Genomic DNA, 26086 nt, shown 5'->3' with positions numbered 1-26086 from the left:
GTAGCAGGATGGAAACACACACGCATGCATGCAGGCGCACGCACGCACGCACACATGCACACACAGCATAAAATAGACCCTGGCATGGCTGCACGCTCAAACTAACAAAACAAGACTGTTCTGACCAGAAAAACGACAGCACTGGCCAATTGTGCAAATGCTTAAAACGGCCTGTGTTAACATTTTTCCTTCACAAGTGGACCCCTGCTGTCATGTAAATACATAATAGCTAAAACGCAGCAGGTACAACATTGTGAACAACAATATCAATATCAATAATGGTCAAATCATTCAAGTGAGTTGGTTCCAAAGAAAATAAGTGTTACAGCGAATTGAGCTAGTCCATATCTACAACATCTCTGTAACACTGTGGTTGGCAACATTTGTGATTCCAGAAGTCTGCTAACAGGGAGAATCATCTAACAGCTAAAGAGCAAGGTGTTTCTCTCAGGAGCTGGAGGAGACCAAAACAAAACTAAAAGAGGGCAACTATTGGACTTAAAATTTGTCAGGCGGCCAAAAACCAACCCAGTAAACCCACAAAATCATATTCCTATGCAACTAACCTGCATACTCAAGTAAATTTTTAGCGTAATTTGTGAGCTGCGATGTGGTTGGAAAGGCGCACATTTTGAAAGAGCAACAAGTCTGCAAAAGTCAATCTAACATATGACTGGTTGGTCGAAAAGGTTAAGACAGTGAAGCAATGGAAAAAATTGCAAAGACACATTGAGAAATGTATTTGTGATGTGCTATAAATGTAATTTGGAAAAAAATGCAATTTCCCCAAAACATAATCGAGATGCAGTTTACTTGTATTCAAATGTAAAGTAGAGACTGGGCTGCCAGCTGAGCTGATGGCAGTACTGAGTCAAACGATGTCCTTACAATAGGTTTAAGTTCACAAAATGCATTTCTGTTAAGTTCCTAAACAATTACCTCATTATTTACCCTTTGCAATATAATCTATTTTTACAAAATAGTAAAAATAGAATATTTGTCAGCCTTTAATTTGTTCCGTTTCTACTGGCACTTATTGCCCAAAATTCTGGTGTTAGCTTTTTTTGTCACATGTTAAGATATGGTGAAGTTATAGATGTGCCTCTTTGACACAATCTGATTTTTCCAATAGTCAACGTTTCTTTTAACCAATTTTAAGTTAATGTACTATACATATCATATTTTCCGCACTATAAGGCTCATTAAAAGCCTTTAAGTTTCTCAAAAATCGATGGTGCGCCTTTTAACTCTGTGCGTCTTGTGTGTGCACTGAGTTTCAAAATCTGACTGTCGGACCAATTCCCGCCGACATAGGGACGTGATACGTACACTACACACGCTGGCAGAGAACATCACATAAAGCTACGTACAGTACTGACTATTGTCCAAGCTTTCGTGAAAGCCGGCATCATTGCTGATGATGACCATGTCATCCGGAGAGTCAACCGCCACCTGAGCGGGACGCGGTCGCCGGCAACGAGACCGACTCCGACAACGACGAGAGTGTTTGATGTCGAGATTGCCCAGCTGTTCAATTCAAATACAGAAGATGAGGATTTTTATGAATGTGTGACAAAAGATTGATCAAAAATAATGTGACTGTATTTTTAAATACGTATAGAATGAAGTTCACCCAAACTCACTCTTTTTCTTCAGTTTCCTTGTTTTAGCATGCGCTCAATAATATGGTGCGCCTTATATATGGCTTAAGTACAGAAATAAACCCCGTAATCAAGACTGCGCCTTACAATCTGATGCGCCTTATGGTGCGGAAAATACGGTATATGGAAATACATAAAAACTCACGCAAACATCAATGTCATTGATTTTAAAAAAAAAGGTGACAGAAAAACAACAGAGGTGACGTTGACAAAGAAAAAAAAATGGTAAGAATGAAAAAGATGTACAGTTATCTAGAGGGGAAACACAGCACAATACCCATAAATGAAACCGTCATTTAGAAAACAGGAGGATAGCATTAACAGCAGGAAATCACATTGTGCATGGCATTTAGATTGTGCTTTTGCTTTAACTGGAACAAACAACAGCATCTGGGGGGAAAAAATGTGTGTGTGCTGCTGGTGTTGAGGCTGTATTTAATTAGGAGTCAGACATGTGGTATTTAAATGGTAAATTAGCGGCACTGTGAATTGGCCGTATTGGTCCAAGCTGTGGCAGAGAGCAGCTCCGGGAATGTCCATGCATGCAAACATGCATGCACACACACGCACATCACCACACACCCCACTGAGCAAAGCCATAACAGCACGCACTTAATTATACTCTTAATTAAGCCAGGAATTCAAAAGGCCAACAACACACACTATATGGACAACCACACAGTAAGTCAAGAATGCACGTGTGCAAATTTGTGGCATGCTTCTAATTATCTGATATATGTGTGATTGTGTGAGCATTTTGCTGTTGCATGTGTATGCATGTCTAATGTTCATGTTTCATTTGTTAATGTGTGTAAGTGCAAGTTCATTAGGGAGTCTTTTGGTAAATTAATGCCATTTCTCATCTCTCGGTCAACGTGTGTTGCACAAATCAGCGTGTTTCTTTGCATGTTTGTGTCAATATGTGATGTAAATTTAAAGGTCCAGTTCATCCACAGTACAATTTCCTTATTCCTGACCATATCTGTCCACATAGATTGTGTGGCATTTATCAGGCTTAATTTTTGGAGGATAGTTAGCAGCTAAAAACTATTCATTGCGAGGTCTGTCTTTGAAATAGCAGAGATGTTACTGTGAAAGACCATTCCCCACCAGTGGATTTTGTGATGGCAGAAATCTCAAAAACTGACATTTCAAAAGTGGCCATGTGTGTTAGTACTACAGAAACAAATGATTTCGGTTCATTGTCTTTTAGTTTCCTGAAAAACACAAGTGGGGACACAAACCATGCAAAATTTTGAAAACACGAAGAGAATATTCAAAGTTTGCCTTGTGCATTAGGGCCACTTTATCACAGTGTCTATTGTTTGGTTGACTGTCCTTGCTTTGTTTCAAAAACAGCACATTAGTATGTTTCTGTTCCTTTAGACCAGTTGTTAGCTTCACCACACTCTGTGAATAAAATAAACTTCACTATTTGTTCAAATGTATCTTTTCAGTGTCTGCAGTGGGACCACTACTGTTAGCGCAACAATAAAAATGCTCCTTACATGCAGTATTATTTCACTGAGCAGCATTAAGCAAAAATCTTCCTCTTTAATCTTGTCCATATCCTATCAACACAAATAACTGTGAAATATTTGTCTACTATTCAGGGCTAGCCTATTTTCCAATGAAAATCATGCTGTAAAATCAGATGTTTTTATTAATTATTTTTGCTACCAGAGGAGTTACCGCCTGCTGTTGATTAGAAAGAAAACAAGTTTAAGCTACTTCCATTTTGGTCTCATTTTTCAGACCCAGACACGACGACACTAATCATTCATCTCCTTCCTTTACAGATTTTTCCTCTCACGACAGTGTCTTTCACCTAATGAAACATCACCTAGGCTTATTTGTTTCCATCCTCTCTTACTTACAAAGTTTTCTTCTCACAATAAAGGGATAATGCTGAAATATTGTGGTTGATGAACAAGCAAAAATAACATACTCAATATTTAAAATAATTCAATAATAATAGTATAGAAGCAACAGTTTCAAAATAGACATGAAAGCAATCACAGATTTTGAGGGTACCACATTTGCTCAGCTTAAAACTACTTTATAAGACATCCTTTTTGAGGTACATATTTGCTATATGTGCAGTCTGCCTTTCATCATACTTCCTCTGAGGTGCACACCATATTGTGGGGTCCCTCTGTCTGTCCATCCGCCCGTCTGCCTTGTCCACACTGAGCATGTGTTGTGATGCAAATGAGGCTCACTGCCTCCACGCTACAACACCACTTTTTAATTGAACCTTTTGATCTGTGGCTAATTCCACTAATTAGCAGCACTATTTTCCCGACAGAATGCTTGCTGCCATGCAAGTGCGTGCGTGCGTGCGTGCGTGCGTGCGTGCGTGCGTGCGTGCGTGCGTGCGTGCGTGCGTGCGTGCGTGCGTGCGTGCGTGCGTGCGTGCATGCATTTGTCTGTCAGTCCTTTTTGCTAACTGCCCACCAAGTCGATTGCCGGCTGGCATTTGAAAAAGGCTTCCAGGAAAAAGCAAATCTCCACACTTTATCTGAGCCGTAGAACAGACAGGTGCGCTGTTAAAGGTAATAACGTTACATAAAAAAAGCACAGATGCTCATTATACAGGCGCACACAGGCAAATGAGCAGTACACGTTTTATGTGGCAGTATAGTTTTATATTAGCATTGTACTCTCATCACGTCTGAGTGTGGAAGCAACTAAGAGGTGTTTGTGAATCTGTGCCGATATGAATGCAGCTGCTGTCTGTTACTGAATGCAGTTTATATACTTGGTGTTAAATGTGATGATTAGTTTTCATTTGCGCCTCCATGTAGTAAATGATGTCTTTGATATACTCTATATGCAGAAGCAGCCTACAAATGCGACATCTATAAACACCAACACATCCTCATTAACTCAAAGGGCAGCATACATGCAAACAAGACATTCCAATAAAAAGTTTTCTTTACTTCTCTCTACTCAGACAGTGCTATTCAGGTCCTGATTCTCTTCTTCGTGCTCAAGCTAAACTGTGAAGTTCAACATAAAGATAAGTTTAATCTATTTTACATCTGAGCATGGTTAGCATAGAGGTTAGCTTACAGCATCACATTGCCTATACTGACTTGCCTGCTTCTCTAAGTGCATCTTGGTGCCACTTCATTCTTAGGTACACAACATATCCAACATTTTACATGAAGTAAAAGAAAATCTGATTATTTTTTTTAATGGCATGTCAATTGTAGCCTTTTCAGGAGTAGCCAGGAGTCAATATGTGCACTCTGACTGGTCTGCAGCATTTTGATGTGTTCCGACACCTTTTAATGATTAAGGTTTTCAGTCATTTGTGCTACAGCAGCTTTTCTGTGGGATCAGTCCAACTCCCTTATTTGGATCACTTTAGTAGGTAATATCCACTGTAACCTGGAAACAGCCTACCAGATCTGCTGTCTAAGTCAAACAGATCCTCACACTGCAAGACTGTTCACTTGCTCCCCGAAATATCCTACCACTTAACAGGTGCCACTGTAAGAGGATAAGCAATGTAATTCCCTTCACCTGTCTTTGGTTTTAATGCCATGATTGATTGCTGTAAATTCTGCAGGGATGTTTCACGAAACTATTTTCTGTTCTACATGTCTTTTTTTTTTGTTTAGTCACTCTTTTTTAAATGGAAAAAGAAAAAGAGCCCTTTATATTTTCACATTTGGAATGCCATGTTTAATAAATCACCCTTTTAAAACAGAAAAAGAACAAGAGACTCTTTTAATTCTACATTTGGAACATCGTGTGTCAAAGTATTAACAGTTAGTTACTCAGTGTACAATTTTTATTAAGTTTCTCCCAATTTCTAAATTCCAGTTGAAGCTATTAAGGGCTGCCTCCGTTGTAGTGGAAATAAAAACCTTTTATTACTGAGAAACTAACTTGAGTTCCATCTACAAAATTACGAATTACTGTGAGCAAACACTGCATGTCAAAATAATTAATTACTTCATTTTTCCTCTCAGAGCAGCAGTCATTGTTAAACAAGAATGCAGAGAAGTTTAAAAGTGGAGGTTATCTCATTTCATACTTTTACTGTGTGTATTCTCACGCATGCACGCACAGACACGCACACACACAATGGTCCTGCTTTCTTCCTCACTGTTGCAGGTTCTCTGTGAATCTCCAAAGCTGTTTTGATAACTAGGGACCCCCCGTCGCCTTCCTCCCCTAGATAGGCGATTACCGCAGCCCTCCCACTGATAAAACTGGGTCCTTGCATCACCATCTCTCCTTACAAAGCTTCGTGTTTCCCTCTTTCCTCCCTTTTAACTAGATTTACTTTCAGAACTGCGATAGTGCATTGCTCCACATAAAAAAAACTCTGACGTGAACTGAAGGTCCTTCTTCTGTAGGGGTCTAAAATCAGTGAGGATATATGGACGAAAACTAACTCGGGCAACTCTCAGAGTTGATAACAGGCCTTCATTAAGTTCAAATCTTTACAGTTGGGATGCATAGCAGAAACTTAACACCCTCATAATGTTTTCCTAGAAGAGCTGCTTTTGACTCGTTTCCTTTTTGCCTATTTGCCTTCAGTGAGGGTTTATGCGGTCTCTGGTGGCATGTACACGGTTAAAGGAGCTGCCGAGTTGAACTTGTTCGCAAAGGGATTGAAGGAGCGTGAATCTGGTTTCTCATATGTTTGATGTCACACAACAAAGAGCGTTCAGCCTCGGAGCACTGCATTGTGAAACAGCAACACAGCACAGTTACAAACTTAGAATGCCGTGTCAGCTTTCGGCATTGCTGACTTTTCCCTCCCCTTTCTTTCTCTCTCATGCCACTCAAAAAACTTCTAGGCAGAGAAAATGAGGTGGGGAGATGCAGGAGGTGATGTGTGTCAGAGGACAGGATTCAGAAATAACAGGAGAGAAGTGGAAGAGTGAGTGACTGGCTCATAGTCTGTCCCTCCCATCTTAACCTGAGCGTGACTGTGTCCACTATCACTCTGATCGGGCACACATGCATGCAGTTTGCGCGTATGTGCTCCGATTGTGAGTGCCAAAGCTTGATTACATTATCAAAATGAGGCAGCAGCACTCCAAACAGTTGATTATTTCTGTTTTCCTCATGGCACTCAAGAAATCACTTGAACATAACAGCGGCACAACATGACCAACAATCAGTCCACAGTCAACAACTTTAGCCATGCAGTGTGATCAGTCAGAGATCATGTATTTACATAATTATTAAGCTATCAAAAACTTTTAATATTGATTACTATATCAATTCCCATTGTATTAAATGAGACCTTTGTTGCCCAGTTACACTGGAAAAAAAGTAAACACACAGTTACGTAAAAGCTTTAACAGTCAGACTATGTAGCGTTAGAGATATTGGTTTGCCATTTTATCTAGCAAACACTGGCCTTTTATTAAATATCAGATATCCGACTATCAGTGTCCTCTGTCACATGAATGATGGATGTTCTTCCCCAACCACAGCTGTGCTAAAAAAGTATGCATGGCCTGCAATATTTTCCTTGGCATTCTATATCAGTTTAGCTGTCTATGTTTTTGCCCATTAAATCTTCATTTAGAGGCAGGTGTAGCCATTCACCTTGGCCCAAGGATCTGCAGAGTAATCAAACAGAAATTCATGAGGCTGAAATGTAGAGTTGTTGGTCTAAATCATGTTTTCAAGATTTCATCTGCTGTTACTGTAAAACTCAACGAAGAAAGTTCGCGAGTATCGGCATCTACTGTCTAAATATCACAGTACTGACAAAGTGTGAGAATATAAAAACACTGTGGACAAAGCACATGATTTGTAACTTAAAAGTACATTACTTTTGGTATGGACAAATGCAATTTTTAATAGCAACACCTACATTGCCTTCACTGACTGTAGCTAAAATTCACATTTGTCACACATCTATGTTTTTGATAGCAAGCTATAGACTCAAATGCTCAGCCATGTGATAACTGCTTATTTTGCTCATAATGTGCCTTCCAGCAAGTAAAAGACACCATATGGACAAATTCAAAGACTAAAAAAGTGACATTGTCTGAAAGGTGGACTTCTCCATTGACTCTGTTCAACCTTCGGAGAAAAAAAGACTCAGCCACACTTGCCTTCAGTATAACAGAACTGCTTTCCATTCACTCCTAAATTCTGATCAGTTTTTCAAAGATGTTCTGAAGTGTGAAATGTGGAATAAATGACCCCACAACTTTCACACAAGACTAATGGATACTGCCGCTGTTGGGTATCCTTGCAGAATAACCTCCAAGGTCAGGGTTCAAAAAGGTATACTTTACAGGAATGAGAGCTGAAACTACAAATGCATTCTTTAATTTGCGAGTAGCAAGAACAAAAAAAAGTGGGACAAAAAAAGTGTAGATATATGTGCAAGAGTCAGCAGTTTGTAAGAAACTGATGGAGGGGACAAGGAGACAGTCTCCAGAACATGGCTGTAATAATTTTCTCCCAGTTAACTACTTAAGCATTTGTGAGGTCCAACAGTGACGCTGCACTTGTGGTCAAAGCTTTGGGGTGTAAAGCAGGAGTCCTCACGTTTTCACCCGAACTCCAAGACCCAAATGAGCAATGATCATCACAGTTCAAAATGGCAAACAGTCGAAGTTACCTCTATTATGTTAGGTGCAACAAAACTCCAGAGCCGATTCTAAACAAGTCACGTTTATCATCTGTCACCATAACAGCAAGCTGACATTTGAGCTGAAATTACGAGTGGATTAGCCATGCTGTTTCAATTAGCAAGAGAGGATTAACAGAAAACCTGGATGCATTTTACAAACTTTCTTGGCAAGGAGGATGGATTAGGTGTGCCACTGCCAGGCACAAGGGAGAAAGCTATGAATGTTACATTGATAAGACACAAAGTTTTGATGTGACAACTTGCAAATTACCATTTCATTGTTAATGGCAAGGGCTGCACAGTGCGTAAGTGGTTAGCACTTTACCTTGCAGCAAGAAGATCCCTGGTTCGAATCCCGGGGTGGGCCTGGGATCTTTCTGCATGGAGTTTGCATGTTCTCTCTGTGCATGTGTGGGTTTTCTCCGGGCACTCCGGCTTCCCCCCACAGTCCAAAAATATGCTGAGGTTAATTGATCACTCTAAATTGCCCGTAGGTGTGAATGTGAGTGTGATCGTTTGTCTGTATATGTAGCCCTGCGACAGACTGGCAACCTGTCCAGGGTGTCCCCTGCCTTCGCCCGAGTCAGCTGGGATAGGCTCCAGCACCCCCCGCGACCCTAATGAGGATAAAGCGGTGTACAGAGAATGGATGGATGAATGGATAGATGGATGTTAATGGCAATCAGCTGTTAAATCAGTGCCAATTGTATCTGTGTCTCCAAGCCCGTTCGGGTTTGGCATTTATCGGTTCTGTACGATTCTTGCTTCCGGGTCTAACTACCTGGTTTTCTTTTTCAGGGCCAATTTTTAGACCTTTGTCGTCATGTCTCTTCAGGTTCCTGCTCACGCACATTTTAAAACAGGAAAGTTCACCAAACTTCTGCTACAGTTCAAAGCACATAGTTAAGACATTATTCTGCAAAATTATTAATTAAGGATAATGCTTATTTTTTACTATTTTCCTCTATACTGCTGAAGTATTGCATGTTTAAAAATAATCACTACAGCATATTTGAGAAATAAGTAAACTATTTCTCTAAATCACTGTGATTAAAGCAGCTAGGGAAAAGTATTACAACAGTCAGTGGGCATGGGCAAAAACCTGTATTGGCGTGCATTTGAGCCAAAACGCAGGTCACTACTAATTTTTTTTCTCACACTACCAGATTTTGTTTATGGAAGAGGGTGCTACAATCACCTGCTCCAACCGTTCTGAACAGGACCGACCTTAGGATAGCCCTCCAAATATACTGCACACACTTATACAAGCCTGCAAAGGGTACACTTGCACACACACGTACATCATTCACAAACACAACCCTCCATGCCTGAGGTATCTGCACGTTACTACGCACTGGTAACACACACGCACAGCTGATGCCATTTGGGAGCAGCGGCCTTGAGACACAGTGCTCTAATTAAGTAAATGAGAGAATCGGAAGGGCAGATGGTGGGAGAAGAAGAAAAGGCAAACAGTCACACTTCCTCCTCTTTCTGTCCGTGTAGCCCACAGGGCTGCAACTGTTTCCCTTCCTCTCACCTCAGCCTTTGTTTTCTTCTTCTTCTGCTTGCTTGCCTTTTCCTGGTAATTCTCTGGAAGAACACACATCACATTTGCTGTCTTGTTGGTGAGATATCTTTGTCTTTTATTCATGCTTTCTCTGTTTCTCGCCCTGTCTGCATTTTTATGCTTCCACCAATGTGTGTATGTGTGTGCTCACAACACACCTATGTCACATGTCCACAGACCAGAAAGGAAATGAAAACTCACTGTATGGAGAGAAATGAAATATGACTGCCTGTGTGAGTGTCTGTGTATCTAATATGTTCCTATGTAGGACAGACTACCTATCTTGCCTTTTACCCCATTTCATGACAGCGCACATTCCCTGTTCTTTAGCCTAACAGTGGCTGTCTCTAGGTTTCTGTGTCTGTGTTTGTGTGTATTCTCTGTCTGGCACTTTCTCTACAACACCTCGCTCTCACTGTCTTATCTTCAACTTTAAAGTAAAAAAAAAAAAAACGTTTTTGCACCAATTCTCCGCTTGCCGGCTCAGTCAAACCCTGACATTTAGGTTGAGTGAAGTAGCATTGATAGAAATCACTCACTGCTGGCACTTTGGGAATGATTGAAATAAGTAAATTACATTCACTTGCATTTCATCTACTAAAGGTTTTAATCTTTTCGTGAAATCGTTCCCTGTTCTTGCTACTTATGACTTGCCTGTCTTCAGCAGTAACCTTTCAATGTATCACCATTTTGTAGTTATCTCTGTATTAGGGGTTTTGCAGAATGACAGTATTGATGATTACTGTGATATTTAAAAAGTCAAATACTGATATAATGACAATACAGACATAATGGTCTGTCTGTGTCTGGGAACTTGATAATCAAAGGAACAACATACAGTCAAAACAGAGAAAACTGAGCAGTAACTGTCACAAGTCAGAATCTTGGGTAACATTATGCTGTAAAGAGTGGGATCTGTGTCACACATGGTTTTTGTGACCACTGGTGGATGTGCATGTTAAAAAAAAAAACTGTTTGGCAAACTAGAGCAGAGAAGAAAAGATCGCATTCTGTGACAGTCCTTAACCAGACGGATTCAACCCTCACGTTGAGGATCATCACTCAGGACATGAGGTGGGTCTGCTGCTATGACTAAGAGACGAAACAACACTTTCATGTGGTTGTGCAGCAAGTACCAGACACCCAGGGGTGGATAGTCAAAGCAGAAAATTTTGTGCAAACAAACAGAACTTGTGGCACAATGGACGGAGGTGCTCCAATGCGCTGTATGCATGATCACAGTGTGGTGGTTAAATGTGTTTTCTTTCAGCCGCAACAACACAATCATTGTTCCCTACCCACCCTATTCACCAAATTTCAATACAGTTAAAGAGATTCAGGTGCCCTCATATTTGGTGCTTGATATGTTTATCTTATGGTCCTTCCTGCAAGACTGACAAGTCATGCAGAAGCACTACACCACTGTACAAGAAGACTGCTTCTTTAAAGATAGAGAACAAATTTAGATTAGGTACGGTTATAAATTTTTATACGCACAATCTTGGAAGTTTTTGATCAACCCTCACAGAGTAGCGATCCCTGCTGTTGACATAGTTTACTATTCCTCCTTTGGAGTAAAATTGTCTTCACATGCACAAAAGATTCCCTCAAAACGATGCAGCAAGTAATCTAACGCTACTGCGCTGAGTTTTATCTCACTGATAACGACTTCACTATTTACCATTCGGTTTCTTTGCATTGGATCAGTGATCTTAAGTTACCGCAAATGAAAATCAAACATTTACTTCGTAAAGCTGAAAACTCTGACTTTAGGTTCACCATACCTCGCTAACCTATTAACCTTGCTACACCCCTTGGGACTGAAAGCTGAAAGATAACAGCTCAACAGGTATGGTTAAAAAAAAACTGCTCAAGAACAACAACTGATAACTCTTTACTAGCTAATGAGTAGTTTCTTTCTTCTTTTTTGGCCTTATTTGAAGTCAAGTGTTTCTTCAAGTGGAAAAAGCTCCAAAAGTACTCTATAATCCGACACAAAAAGCTATGACAGATCCAACAATGAGTTCTCTGAGTGAACCTGTTTGTATGCCCCACTGCCCCACAGTTGAAACATGATTTCAAGGGACTGAAAGCTTTTCGAGAATTTCATTTTCAAGCGGAACACGGGCTTGCAGAGGGCAGCAGCGTGACAGTATAAAGCGCTGTCTGAAAAGCCGGACGATGAAACCACGTGCATTTCGCCTCCATCTGCCCTCATATTTATCTCTGATTTTGCAAATGTCTCATTGTCTGTCTCTCATATTTTCCCTCCATGTTCTTCTCTCAGGGCTTTCTCACAGTCCTTATCTGCAGGAAAACACATGAATACATGTAGGAATTTAATGAACTCAGAATGATCCTCAGATTTAACAACAATGGGACATTTCAAGTATGTGAATATCACTTTTATTCAAAGTTGCATGATCAGTGCTTTTAAAAATATTTTTCTCACATATTTTTACTTGTAGACATGAAAAAGCAATGCTCATCAACAAAAATGTCATCAATAAGTTTGCTAAAATTGTTATTGATCAAGGAAATATGCAAAATTTGAAATTACTGTAAAATATATTTGGTTTCTGGACAGTTCAACTAGACAGCTATTTTAAGTATTCACCTTAGTCTCTGGGAACTATAGAATCTGAGGAATTTTTTCATGAGATTACAGGCTAGTTGTCAGTTGAAACTTTAACACTGTATAGGTTAAGCCAGGGATGTCAAACTCATTCCACAAAGGGCCGATCTCAGTCTCCAGACAGGTGATTGGTCAGACTGTGTGCTGTAGATATGTTGGAACTAAATGCTGTAGCCTAGAGCACACAGTCTGACCAATCACCTGTCTGGAGACTGAGATCGGTTGATTAAATGAGTCAGGTCTGGTGTGATGCTGCTTAGTTGGAACAAAAACCTGCAGCCACGCCGGCCCTTTGTGGAATGAGTTTGACATCCCTGGGTTAAGCCATGACAAAATAAAAAATGACAATAATCATACATAATTAGCAGTGGCATCATTAAAATCAAAAGTGGATTTCTAACTAAGTTCATTGGTACTGCTTAGAATAAATCACGTCTTACAGATTGTTAAAGCTGCTGTCCGGAGTTTGAATCGCAGCGTCTCCCAAAACACTGGTGGTCCCACCCTCCCTCCCTCTGATTTCGCCCCTTTATTTGTGCACGCGTGCAGTACATGAGAGAAGTGCCCGGAGTGCTGCAGCATCTTGCCTGTTTTGCTGTTTTCCCCTCTTCTACATTTAGTACATTTAGTAAATAATAAAGGAATTACGTTAGAATGCTGTATTGAGTCTAACTTGTCCTAATACCAAAATAACATGAATCTGCTAGGACGAACGAGTAAAGTTTCAATATGTGATTACACTCGTGTATCCCTCTCGATTACGTTGTTTATCAAACTTAGTGCATTTACGCGTGTATATGTGTCACATTGTTTATTTATTTCTATCTAGAGTTCAGAATTGCATGACTCCTCTGACGAAGAGTATGTCCCAGACGCCCCAACATCTTCCTCCAGAGGTCGGGCATCTAAACGAAGCCGTCAGGCGGGCTATGGAGGCCGTGGTCGGGGAGCGATGCGAGCACCCCGAGCCAAAAAACGTCCTGCAGTCTCTTGGCCTGACAAGCCGTGGGATTGGTAACTTTTCTGGAAGTTGCTGAGCCCTGATGCTCTCTCCTCCACAAGCAAAACAAATGTGCGCGCGGTTGCGTAGTGCGTAGCTCGCCCACCTCTGCATGGGCTTGCTTGCTGTGCGCGTAACCGTTGATTGACAGCATGACAAAGCTGAAGCTCGAACTTGATTGGTCGGCAGCAACCGGCGCTTTTTGGAATAACATGGGGGTCTATGAGAGGAAGGCGGAGCTCAGGAATAAATTTTCATATCGCGTTATACTAACTTTATATTATAGTATCGAACTAGACTAACACATTTAAGCTTTGTTAAAAAATGATACATAAATTGAAAACAAACGGAAACTCCGGACAGCAGCTTTAAGTTATAACACTTTAGGTTGAGAAGACAGTGTGGGTTTTGTTAAAACATCAAAGAAGTCGGCTTTTCCCTCTGTGTAAGTCAGTGTTGACTTCAACATTTCATCAGACCTTACCCAAGTACTCCAATTTGCTGAAACAGAACCATGAATATGGTAAAGATGCACTTGAAATACACGTGAAATACAGATTAATCACCAAGAGGAATGCAAATTAGCCAGCCGGAATTATGATTACAGCTGCGTTATATGGAATTTAGAAAGAATGTATTGATGGACGTCCTGTACGTCAACAGGTTGAGCAGACAACCCATGAACAGAGGATTTAGTCCCCAACAGAGCAGTCATGGGTTTGAGTCTGACACACGGACATTTGCTGCATGTCCTTCAGTCACTCTTCTCCCCACATTTCATGTCTCTCTCTCCACTGTGTACTATAATAAAGGCTAAAAAAGCTCAAAAATATTCTTTAGAAAAGAATGAATTGCCAATGTTTTTGATTATTTTTAAGACATTGTGCTTTTTAAGTATGGTCACCTGATTTGGACAAAGCTAATTCTTGAGTGAAACAAAATGGAATGAGTTGTAATTGCACCTGGCTTGTTTATAATGAAAACACAACTACAAGTATTGAGACAATCTAGTCCATTTCATTCTCTTGTTTTCATAGTTCTACCAATCCTTGTATAGAAAGTAAATGCTGTTCAACATTTATTAACTCCAGTGCCAACATGGTCTGCTCCATTTCAGTCGCCATTGTTTGAAGTACACAAAGAATTCGTCACAGTGACAGAAACTACTTCATTGACTTCGGCAGTGTAATTGCAGAGCATCACAGGCACAAAAGTGTACAAGTATAGACACTAACAATGACATAGGTCACTATGCCGCAGCATAGGCTCTGGATAGCTTCAATGCAGGAGTGTGAGTGAAGCTACTTTATGAGACATGTATGGCTCTGTATTATTCCAGCTTCTGCTGCTTTGATTTTAATCTTTTTTCCCATAATCTGTGCCTTGTGAGCCAACCAACCTTATAGAAAAGCAAAATTAAATCATTGGATTTTAATAATGGAGCTGGACATCAAACAGGAGCAAACAGTGGAATCTCTTTTATACCCCCGTATTCTTTCAGTTTTTAGCTGTATCTTTTGGAAAATGTCTTGTGCAGCGTGGTTGTATTTAGAAAAAAAATATGCATCTCAGAACACCGGCTTCTGGCTTGACATAAAAAAGGATTTGAAGAAAAACACGTTCATATTTCTAAAGAAATTCATTTGGCATTTTTTCACAATAGATAGCCCTATAGTTATCTTAGACACCAGAAGTCAGATATTTTTTGAAATATAAATGTTCACTGTTTTTGCCAATATGTTTAGTATGAACACTTTGTTTTGGCTTGAAGATATGTGCAAAATCCTATTGGGAATCCGTTTTCCTGCAAATTTTGCCAATTCAAATGGGTTGTATATAATTGCACATGCAAATGCACAATTTGTTTTCATCTTTTCCTTTTCTTCAGGTACAACTAACACATTTGACCCCATTAGCATTATCCATGGAGACAAAACAAAACAAGGCTGCGTATGTATGTGACACATCCCACTGATCGTGACACACTTTACAGTCTTTGCACAATAGATACTTCACAAACACACAATTGGCAAGCCTGCACACACACACACACACACACACACCGGTGTGGCCAAGGCTGATTAATTGGAGCATTCAGTGATGGTGATAGCTGTACTCCTCAGAGACAACACGCTGTCTCTCTCTGTCCACCTTAACCTCTGCTGGACACACACACACAGACATACTGTAAACACACACGCATGCACATGTGCACACACACACTTCATCCCTTCCTTTCTCAGTTGAAATTAGACCACCTCTCTCTTGCTCTCTGTCACGCCGTCTCTTGCAAATGACCCACCATCAGCTCACGTTCACCTTGCCAAGAGCGATAGCGTTCTTGCCGTGGAGCAACTGGTTAAGGTGCAACACAGGGGGCACCCAGGCGTGTGTGTGTGTGAGCACCTGAACCTGTGAGTGTGTGTTTGCCTCTCAGACAAATTAATGAGGCGATACACAAAACCATAGAAGTGCACAAACAGATTCTTACAAATGCACTCTTTTCTCTGGTCTCTCATCTTTCTTGGCACTCAAGGTGACTCGCTTCCACACGCACGCACACACACACACACACTAAAGCTTGGCCAAGGTTTTCTCCTCCGCAAGTTTTATGTACCTTTAAACCTGCCAAAGGAGCAGTCATATTTTTGCTGGACTGCAAGGTGACTTCAGAGAGTAAAGAAAAAAACACAGCGAGGTGAGGGTAATAAGGATAAAAAGAATGAGTGGCAACAGAGAAAGAGTCTTCACCTTTGGTCAAGGTATTGTTCTGCACCGATCGACCCACAATGCCTTACTGTGGCCCCCCTTTCTGTTTCCATTGTCTCCCTCTCATCCTCACTCCTTATCTATCCTTAGAGACTTTCCATCTCTTTTACCTCTGGTTTGTCTCGCTTTGTCTTCTCTTGTTCTCTAACACGCACTCCACTGGACACACACTTCTGTCTTTTCTCTCCCCCTCTCTCTCTCTATTCCCATCCTCCCCAGTCAGCTGTCATGGCTGCCACTTTCTCGCGCCCACTCATTTATTACAGGTCACCATCGCAGAAGGGGCCATTTAAAAAGGACAGTGTGCCCCAATGGAACACACACACACACGAGAATAACTTTAGCACAAAATTGAAACAAATCTTGAGAATTCTTCTTCAAAGCCTGTTAACTTTGCACAAAAAAATGGGTATCGTGCAAAAATTCTGCCAGTTTGACCAATGACAGTGTTCATAAAAACAAAAGAAATCAGCATTTTAGAACCCCTTTATGAACCGGTATATCAATATTTACAAACTAAGTTTGTGTCCCCAGAATTTGCCCTGTCAGGTGAAGTGTACCTCTGAAAACCACTAGCAATAATTTGTAACAGTTTTTCCCAACATATTTTTACAACAAACTTCAAATAATATTACTATGGTTTACTGTAACAATGAGTGGTGGGATGTGATTAAAAAAAATTTGTATCATTTTTGATGCATGAGTCCTCTATCTCATCAACATGATAAATAGTTAAATAAATAGGACAAACTAGTTTCTATTTCTAAAAAAAAAATCAACATTGTTATGAGTCTGCATCGCTTCACCACTTGGCCCCGAGTGACTGCAAATTTTGCTGAAATTTGCTTTTAGCCACAGCAAATATGGTTAAGTGAGGCTGCAATAGACACAAAACTCCTGGAGCAGCTGACAGATGTATGGATTTTACAGGCATTGCATTCAGATCAAATTTATAGTATCAGAAAGAAAAAAAAATAACACTGCAGCAGTCTATCTTCACTATTCTGCCCTTGACAAAGAACACAGTATGGTTTGAACACAGTTTTAATCTTGCAGAATTAGTAGAACATGAGCTCGAGTCGAAGGCAGAAAGACTCGCATAGATCTGGGTTTGTGTCCTTTAAATATTGAAGCGACATCTCACTGATATTACATTTTAATCCTCGTAAATGATGCCTTTCATTGGCATGACGACAACTGGAAAAAATACAATAATCTCTTGTTTTGTTCTCTCTTAATTGTCGGCAAATATTCAAGAAAAGAATTAAAGTGGAGTGATACAGGCAGAAACGGCCTGACAGACACAAAGCTGCACATGCCTAAGCATACAGAGTATCAATCACACATACATTCATGCGCACACACCAAGTAATACACACTCTCACAGCACCAGACAGATTAAGGCCCTGATTAAGGCGGGTATCGCATAAAAGTCTTGGAACAGTAAACATCCTTAATTTGTAGTGTAATTAAACAGATTAGCTGCCATGAATATCTTACCAGGGATTAACTCACACACAATACACTAGAATGGCTTCAACGCGCACACACACACACACAAGTAAACTAATGATTATATCCAAAATAGCTATGTTTTTAACTATCTGAAGATGCAGAGTGTGTTTAAAGGTATGTGTTTAATCTCCTTACACAGGAAAGAGAAGGAAAAGAACAAGAGTGGGGAACACATAATGATGGTAAAGACAAAAATCTGCAGGTCGTGGTTGAATTGTCACATCGACACATGCACAGATGAGGGATTAGAGCCCAGTGATCATTTCTCTTTTCACAGACTTTCATTAAAACGCAAGCCTTTGTCAAGGTTACAGGGAGGAAAAAAAATTCTATTGTGATTCTAATGCCCTCTATTGTGCTACACAGAGTCAGAACAGAAAGCAAGGGGAGCAAGTGAAAAAGAAAGCAAAAGAACTAAAAGAAAAAGCTCAGACTCGAGTCGATGGCACTTGATCCTGCTTCGCCAAAGAAGTGCTGCCAATCACAGGAAGCTGAATACTGTCCCGCTTCCTGAATTGGCGCAGTGCCTGAGCAAACGCCACTGCAAACGTAGATTTAGAGCCAACACTTGTACATATAAAGAGACGGATATGCAGACATACATATTTGTGAAATCCATGCACCGATTCTCTATAACTCTAAACCAGACTCTTTTCTCAAACCTTGACATAGCATTTTAGCATCCATTGATCCATTTTCTATACACCACTATATCCTCTGTTGGGTCATGGGGAGGCTGGGGCATATCCCAGCTGACTTAGGACAAAGGCATGGGACACCCTGGACAGCTCAAAAGTGCATGACAGGGCCACATAGGGAGACTGACAACATAGCATACTTACATTTAAAACTGCTGACAATTTAGAATCATGAATTACCTCACCTCAGTCTTTGGACTGTGGGAAGAAGCACCAGGTGAGAACCTATACAGGCACAAAGACTCATTGAATTTTCAACTACGGCCCTTGAACTGCTCATCTGTGACTTCCCATTCTGTTGTAAAATTTATCCAAATTTAAGCTTAAAATGCTTTTTTTTTTTGTCAGAATAACTTTGTCCTGCATATGTAATTTAAATAATAAACTGATTCATCTAACCAGATTCTTTAAAAAGCAAAAACATTTGCAGCTATTTGAACAACTGGGAGGTTAGAACTTATCGCTGACCAACAGTCATGTGGTCACTATGGCAATTTATATGTGATGATCGGTGTGCGCTTGTCTGTCTATTTGTCTGTTAGCAACATTAGTCAAAAACGGACTAACGGATTCGGATGAAATATTCAGGGAAGATCATAAATGACACAAGAACCAACTTTTTAGATTTAGTGATGTGGCTTATAGTCTGGATCCACAGATTTGTTAAAGATTTCTGTATTGCGAGATAGCGGTACGGTGTCACCGTAACGATGACAAGTGAACACTACGTCAGCTGCTTGCTGACGATCACATGATTATGATCCTACTACAAAATGTATGCTTTTCGGGAGTTATCTGTCGCAAATGATACAAATAACAATTGATTAAATTGTGGTGCTGTTGCCGGGTCCCATCAATTCCCGTCGCCCGCTATATATTTAGGTCAGGCGATTCAGTATACATATATGCATAACACTGATTTCATCTGCCGGAAATGATACAACAACTGAGCAGCCTTGGAGGAGTGCTTTGATTGCTTTTTCTTGTAGATTACCGTAATAAATTTTCACATTATCGCAGTGAGTAAAAATGTGACAAAAAATGCTCAGAAAGTGTTTGGGATTCAGAGGGTTAAAGCTCACAAGCTTGCACCGAGAGACACAAACGTTAGCATGTAAATGACAGTTTGAGTTGTGTATGATGGAGCTGCAGACAGCATGTTCATGAAACAAATTGGGTGTCATAATTAAAGCGGGAAAAATGAGCTGTTTTCCATTCTCCCTGTGCGCTCAGTGACAGCATCGCACACACAACTAATGAAAGACAGAAGGAGGCATGTGTGTGTGTGTGCAGATGTGTGAGAGACGGAAAAGAGAGGGACAGACTACAGAAGAGGAAAGATGAATCTGGTTAAAAAGAGGAAATACAAGTAGAAGCAGTGAACGAGAGATGAAGCAGTGCAGGAAAAATATATAAAAACGCAATGAGACATGTTAATGGATAAAAACGGGAAGGAGACAAGGTGTGTGTATGAGAGCGAGAGGGATGAAAAAAGGAAAAGAGATGACAAATGTCGGAGACAGAAAGTGGAAGAGAGCTAATGAAATAAAGGACAAAGTAAAGTCTGAAATTATGTGAGCCAACCTGGATCTGTATATGTGTTTCTGCAACACTTGCCACAGTGTGTGTGTGTGTGTGTGTATGTATGTGTGTGTGTGTGTGTGTGTGTGTAGGAAGCCCCTCAGACACAGGATGGAGGCATTTGTCACTGAGTGGAATTACAAGTGGCGGGCCGAACAAACCCTCCAGTGGTCTAGAAGAAATAAAAGAGGAAAGAGAAAAGATTCCTCTGTCTTTCCGGTTTCTTTCTTTTCTTGGGCCATGCCTCGATCAGAGCATGTGTGTAAGAACTCCACAAAACCCAAACTACATTCAAGACTTGCACTTAAAGCAAACAATATGAAAGCAAAAAGTTGCCTCCCTCTTGAAAACAAAGCTGTCACGGCCTCTTCTCCCATCGTGCCCTGCATGACCCTGAGTTTGCGTGTGTGTATGAGACGGATGTTTAAAGCAAATCCCTGTGTATGCTGTGCTTGCGTTATAAGTGAGATCTCAGTCCTCCTGAAAAAAGGGGGGAGGGTGGGGGGACATTTGTGCCAGGCTTTCAGTCTTAGGCTGGCCAATCTAACTCACACTTGGAGTTGGCACCAGACACCTCGGCACAACCAAAACCAACCCTGCTCATCATTAGGAAGCAAAAAACACAGGGGTTCAAAAGTCTATCCTGCCAAACTCAGCGCCAGAGACGGAGAGAGGGAGACTGGATGATTGCAAAGGCCAATAAAGCTGCTATTTTGCACACAAGTCTTGGATGTTTCCCTTCCCATGCTGTGCAGTTGTGATTCTGCATGTAAATATTTGGGTGGTACGCAAACTCAGAAGAACAGAAGCCCCTCTGTACAGCCGGCAGGCAAACAAAATGTCAAGCAAACAGGCTTGTGACATCGCCGGATTGCTTTCAAATGCCTGGGAAAAGGAAAGTAGGAGACAAAAAGACTTTTTCTTTTTCGGAGCGAGAGAGATAGAACAGTGTCATTTTTGTTCGGCCCGTGCAGATAATAATCTGAGCGCTGATTCAGACGGCGAGTACCATAAGAGGTACTGTACTGCTGTCTCAGGCCTTGGAAAAGCATTCAATCATCCCCACGCGTCACATAGTCATTTGTAAGGCTTCCCTTGCAGCCCCCTGAGACTGTCCAGCTATGACAGAGGAAGCAAATAACATCCCACACCTCAATGTCACCATCACTGAACTGCAATTATTATTCTTTTGTGCAAACCGCCATATTTTACTTTTCTGGCTCCGTCTCTTTCACCAGGAGACACTGACGGATGCACAGAAACTATACAAATCTTCATCAGCGCGTCAAAAGTGAATGCATCGTCTCTGAAAACACCCAGCCAAAGCCTGGCATGGGTTGAGCCTGGCAGATATCAAGTTATGATAGCAATGTTGACTAATTTAGAGCAAGATTGAATTCCTTCACCCGCCTCATCTCTCATCCTGTCAAATAAAGGGCTTGTGGTCTAGACTGATGCTATCAAAAAAAAGAGCTTAATTAGCTTGTAATGAATTCTCATTTCCGCCAGTCGTGTACAAAGCCTCGGCCAGCTCCATGGCTCTGTGTGTGCCAGCTGATGAACGCCCAGTAATTTGATACTGGCATTCAGCGAGGTCCCTTCCCACTGTCCTCTTTCTCCCCTAGCCATTTCACAGGAGACCACGTCTTTAAATGTCACCCAAACACACACGTGCAGATGCAGCATTTGCCACCAAAGAGCTGGGGCGATTAAAATGTTTTTAGTACACACACACACAAACACAGAGCTTGATGGAGGATGATGATATTACTGTGGTGAGCATCATTTAAAAGCTTTGGTCTGGTAGCCACTATTTTATCAGAGAATCTCTATCATTAAACTTGTGAAACCAATCGTCTTCACAAGAACAGAACATGGCGGCTTTTTCATGACCTCAAAAACATGAATGTGGCAAAATATTGCACTTCAGATTGAACTCAAGGTTCTCTCTCCAATTCCAAACTTTTTACAGAGCTATCAAATGCATTTTAATGGACAGAGGCAGAAACTTTAGCATTTATATCACCTCTTGAATTCCTTGAGCAATTGATTGCTTGATTAATCAGACAGTTTGAGCTATTTTTAGAACTCACTGTCAAAAAATTACAATCATCGGGCTGTAGACTGATGGAATAACAAAACAAGCTATAATCCATCAGCTCTGGCTATGAGCAATTCTTCTGCTTTCTCATATTTTATAGGCATATTTTATAGGCAACATAATAAACTGTTGAAATAATATTCAGCTTCACCAACAACATGCGACAGTAGTCATTAGTTGCTACCCCTGAGCCCACTTTTCTGCTGAAAGCAATACAATCAATATGCAATGGACATCAGATTACTTGTTGATCAGCCTGCCAGTGATCTGACTTATCAATATAAAAAACAACAAAAATAGTTGTAGATTTCAGGGTAGATGCAGTGGTTATTCCTCCCTACATATTTGAAAGGCATGCATTTCTCTAACATAACACTTAAAGCTGGAAATTTATATTGTTACTTATCGATGCAAAAATCCCTCTTAACAGAACTCTTTTTGCTCCAGCACTGGGTCTTTTTCACTTTGAAAATCTGAATTTGCAGACAGGTTGTCCAGAAGGAAAGAGAAGCATGATGTCTAAAAAAAATAACACCAAGCAAGTTTTGAGCTACTAGATGTTTTAAGTTTGTTTCAGTTTTCAAGAACTGTTGAAAAAAAAATATAACAAAGTCTCATTCCCTGACAGAAAATGAGTCGTATTCTTGCTTCCAGTCAGCTTCAACAATACAGGTGAGATGCACATGACTCTGAAAGTGAAGGTGTATTTGATATGTTTTGCATCTGCAGAAAGTTTAGAACATGTACTGAAATCTTGCTGACAAAAAAAAAGAGGACAGCAGAGTAAGTCATGCCGATACACAACCAGTCGAAAGTTAGGACACACTTTTTCATTCATTTAAATAAGAATGTATGTCCAAACTTTTGGCTGGTAGTGTGCATTGAATCAGCAGGGATAAAATTAAATGATGAAAATTGATCTACAGGTGATTAAAAACAATGATTAAAGAGCCTTATTATGTCCATTTTATTTTGAATGTTAATGCTTTCCGATAAATAAATATAGTTTCACCATAAATTGATGTAAAAAAGGCACAAACTTCAAAGCATCAGAATGACCTCCAGGACCTCCAGCATTCATACAGAATCTACACCCATAATCACATCTATCAACAGACATATTGTTAAGGTCAATCCTGGTGTTAATCTCTTCTTTTGATAAAAAAATTAGCAGGAGTCTGCTGGAAGACTGTGTACCTCTAAAAATATGTCCCTCTACGTTGGGCAGTTCTGCTGCCAACAATGTGTCAGAATGGAGGAAAACTGAGCTTGATTCCTGTGAAAGGAATCAAGTTGCTTGTAGTGTATGCCTTTATGTTGCTTGCCTTTATGCTTGGTACACATGTGCTGACCTAGTACAGCACACAAACACACAACCACATGTATACAGAAGGGTGGACAACCCAATTGGCAGGAATGCTACAGACATCCGTCTCACAGCAGGAGCACGGAGACTGAAATACATTTAAAAAGTGAACATCTTTAGCCTTGACTGACTTCAACCTTAGGTAGTGTTAACTGATATGTGATGCTGGGAGCGAGTTTTTTGAAACTACAATAAGAAGAGGGAGACTGACTGAGACGAAAGAGTGGATAGACAGCGCACAAATATCTATTCAGCATGCACCCACCAACACCCACACACAATGAACTTCCCAAGAGGCATAGCTCAGATTCTTGGGCAGAATTTGCATCACAAATATCACGGATGGGAGTGGATGCACAGAGAATAAATAAACCAGCAAGGGTGCCACTTTTCCTTCCCTATTCATCCCGCCTATCGACCATCCACCCATGCATCCATCCACCCTTGTTTAATAGGCAGCATTCAGTTTCTTCCATCCAAGATCCACACCAGTGGGGGGAGAGTGTGTCTGTGTTTGTGTCTCCAGTTCTGCCGAAGAACCAAAAGCCACCAGACACTGAGCCAAGACTCGACCTGTCGTTGGAAGCGGGAAGAAAAGCATCCTGGAATCTAATTTGTGCCTGTGAGAGTTTGAGCCAAATTCACTTGTGAGCATCGAATCTGCAAACTTCCATGCGGTGAAACTTCATGAATGTTTCTGCTTGTTTTCAAGACTTTTTTGTCAAAGCTTAATAATATGAAGGAGAGAGCTTCTGGCATCATGGACCGCTTACAAGTGCAGAATGAAACATACAGTATAACTAAAGGTCACCTCATAGTTTGATATCATCCCAAAGCAGATATTACAGGAAACCAAACGATCTGCGTGTTAATTGATAAGTAAATCTGTGCACAAAGTGAAACTGAAAAAGTCAACTTCACAGCCTCTAATAATCTGCTTCAATAAACAGACAGAGAGATTTTATTGCAATCAATGCAAACTAAATATCACAGCAAGCCTCAAATGTTATATGTCAAAGGAGCAAATATCAAGGGAGAGGAATCAGCAGATATCTTACACCAGTGCCAAAGTAAAAATCAGCCTGAACACAAACAAGATTATTAGTAACTTCACATAAATTCACTGTTGAGCGTCAGGGACGCATTACAAGCCTTTCAAGGAATATTGCAGTAACATTAAAGTGATTTTTGTCGAGGGGGTGACACCACGGGGGTTCTAATGATGAAAGCAAAATGTTTTGCCATTGCCCATATAGCCCCTCAGTATATCTGCTAAATCTAAATTATTTAAAGGCAGCAAGGATTTTTTTTAAAATGTATCACTGGTGCTCGGTTTCTAAAAATGACCGAAAATAGCCGCGATCCTCGGTCAATCACTGTCCGCTTAAGGAAAGTAAATGGAAACGATGGCGCGTTTATTCATATTTAAGGCAGGAAATAAAGGAGTAGGGCATCATCTGAACTGGGGAAAGATAAAAAAATTGATAGTAGATTTTTATTGTTATCAAATTAGACAATCAAGAAAACGTCGGGAATATGTCCTTTTTGCTTTAAAATGCAGGCAATTGTTTTTGGGGTTATGTTTTGTTTTGTTTTAAAGGCGGATATGCGGAGGGCAGTTTGGAGAGCTTTTTACGCAGAGCCCGACATGCTCTCACAGGCAGCTGAATCTCAGTATGCTGTAGGTGTGAGTGAATCTGAGGTGATTCAAATCAGTGTGGCTGGTTATGAACTTGTGTTAAAATCGTACCAGAGCGAATGACCCGTGTGTTTAACTATCAGCTCCATTTGTCACCATTCAGTGAACAAGCGTGCATTCATGATCAAAATGTTGTCCAAACCTAAATGTCTGTGTCAGAGAAGACAGATTTTTCTTTGGGAAAGTTTCAGAGCCTCACTTCATCCCATGCCTTCGAAAGTCAGACCTGACTGAAGACACCAGAGACGCGCATCGAAGCACTCACCTGACTGCGCTGCACTCGATCGGATCACCACCAAAGTGACAAGGAAGCAAGCCGAGAACTTCATCTTCATCTTGTGTTAACTCCCGTAACTCACATGTCCAATTAAGATATCCTCGTTGTTCACATACACACGAAAATAAATCAAAACAAAGAGGGGAAAAAAAGACGTCGGGATCTTCTTGGTTCTTTGGACACTGGCACAGTTCTTCGCGCTTCGTGAGAGGTTTTTACGCACCGCGCCTTGCTGTGTTTGCTTATCGGTTCCCAGTCCAGTGTTTAGGTCGGTTTCCACAGCGGATACTTGGCCATTTACTCCTCATGCTGCCATTGCGCCGGTGGCTGGTGAGGGGGGGTGGAGGGGGGGGTTGGTTACAGGCGTGCGCGTGTGTTTGGGGACGGAGGGGTGGTGGGGGTCTGAACACGCCCCTTTTAGTGTGATCGACATCTCATTCTGCCTATTGAATCATATCTGAAAGATTAGCAGTTTTGTGTCCTGCGCCCACCTCACTTATCACCTTTCCTGATTGGTTATTAAGCTTAATTGCGGATGCCAATAGCAGCAGGTTTCTTTTGGAGTTCACTTTACTACATGTGCTGCCATAGA

General features: G+C 40.8%; 1 protein-coding gene across 1 annotated transcript in view; it reads right to left on the bottom strand.

Moving 5' to 3' along the window:
* The window catches only part of LOC110952854 (receptor tyrosine-protein kinase erbB-4-like), a 338821-nt gene extending 312995 nt beyond the window's left edge, over nt 1-25826 (bottom strand). Inside the window, 1 exon segment of the mRNA XM_051941926.1 lies at nt 25483-25826. Coding sequence (XP_051797886.1) covers nt 25483-25552 — 70 coding nt within the window. The 5' untranslated portion in view covers nt 25553-25826.
* Nucleotides 25827-26086: the final 260 nt, after the last annotated feature.

The sequence above is a fragment of the Acanthochromis polyacanthus genome, chromosome 22, assembly GCF_021347895.1.
Source record: "Acanthochromis polyacanthus isolate Apoly-LR-REF ecotype Palm Island chromosome 22, KAUST_Apoly_ChrSc, whole genome shotgun sequence".
NCBI classification, from domain to species: Eukaryota; Metazoa; Chordata; class Actinopteri; family Pomacentridae; genus Acanthochromis; species Acanthochromis polyacanthus.
The sequence above is the reverse complement of the archived record's forward strand: the minus strand, read 5'-3'. Positions and strand labels throughout refer to the sequence as shown.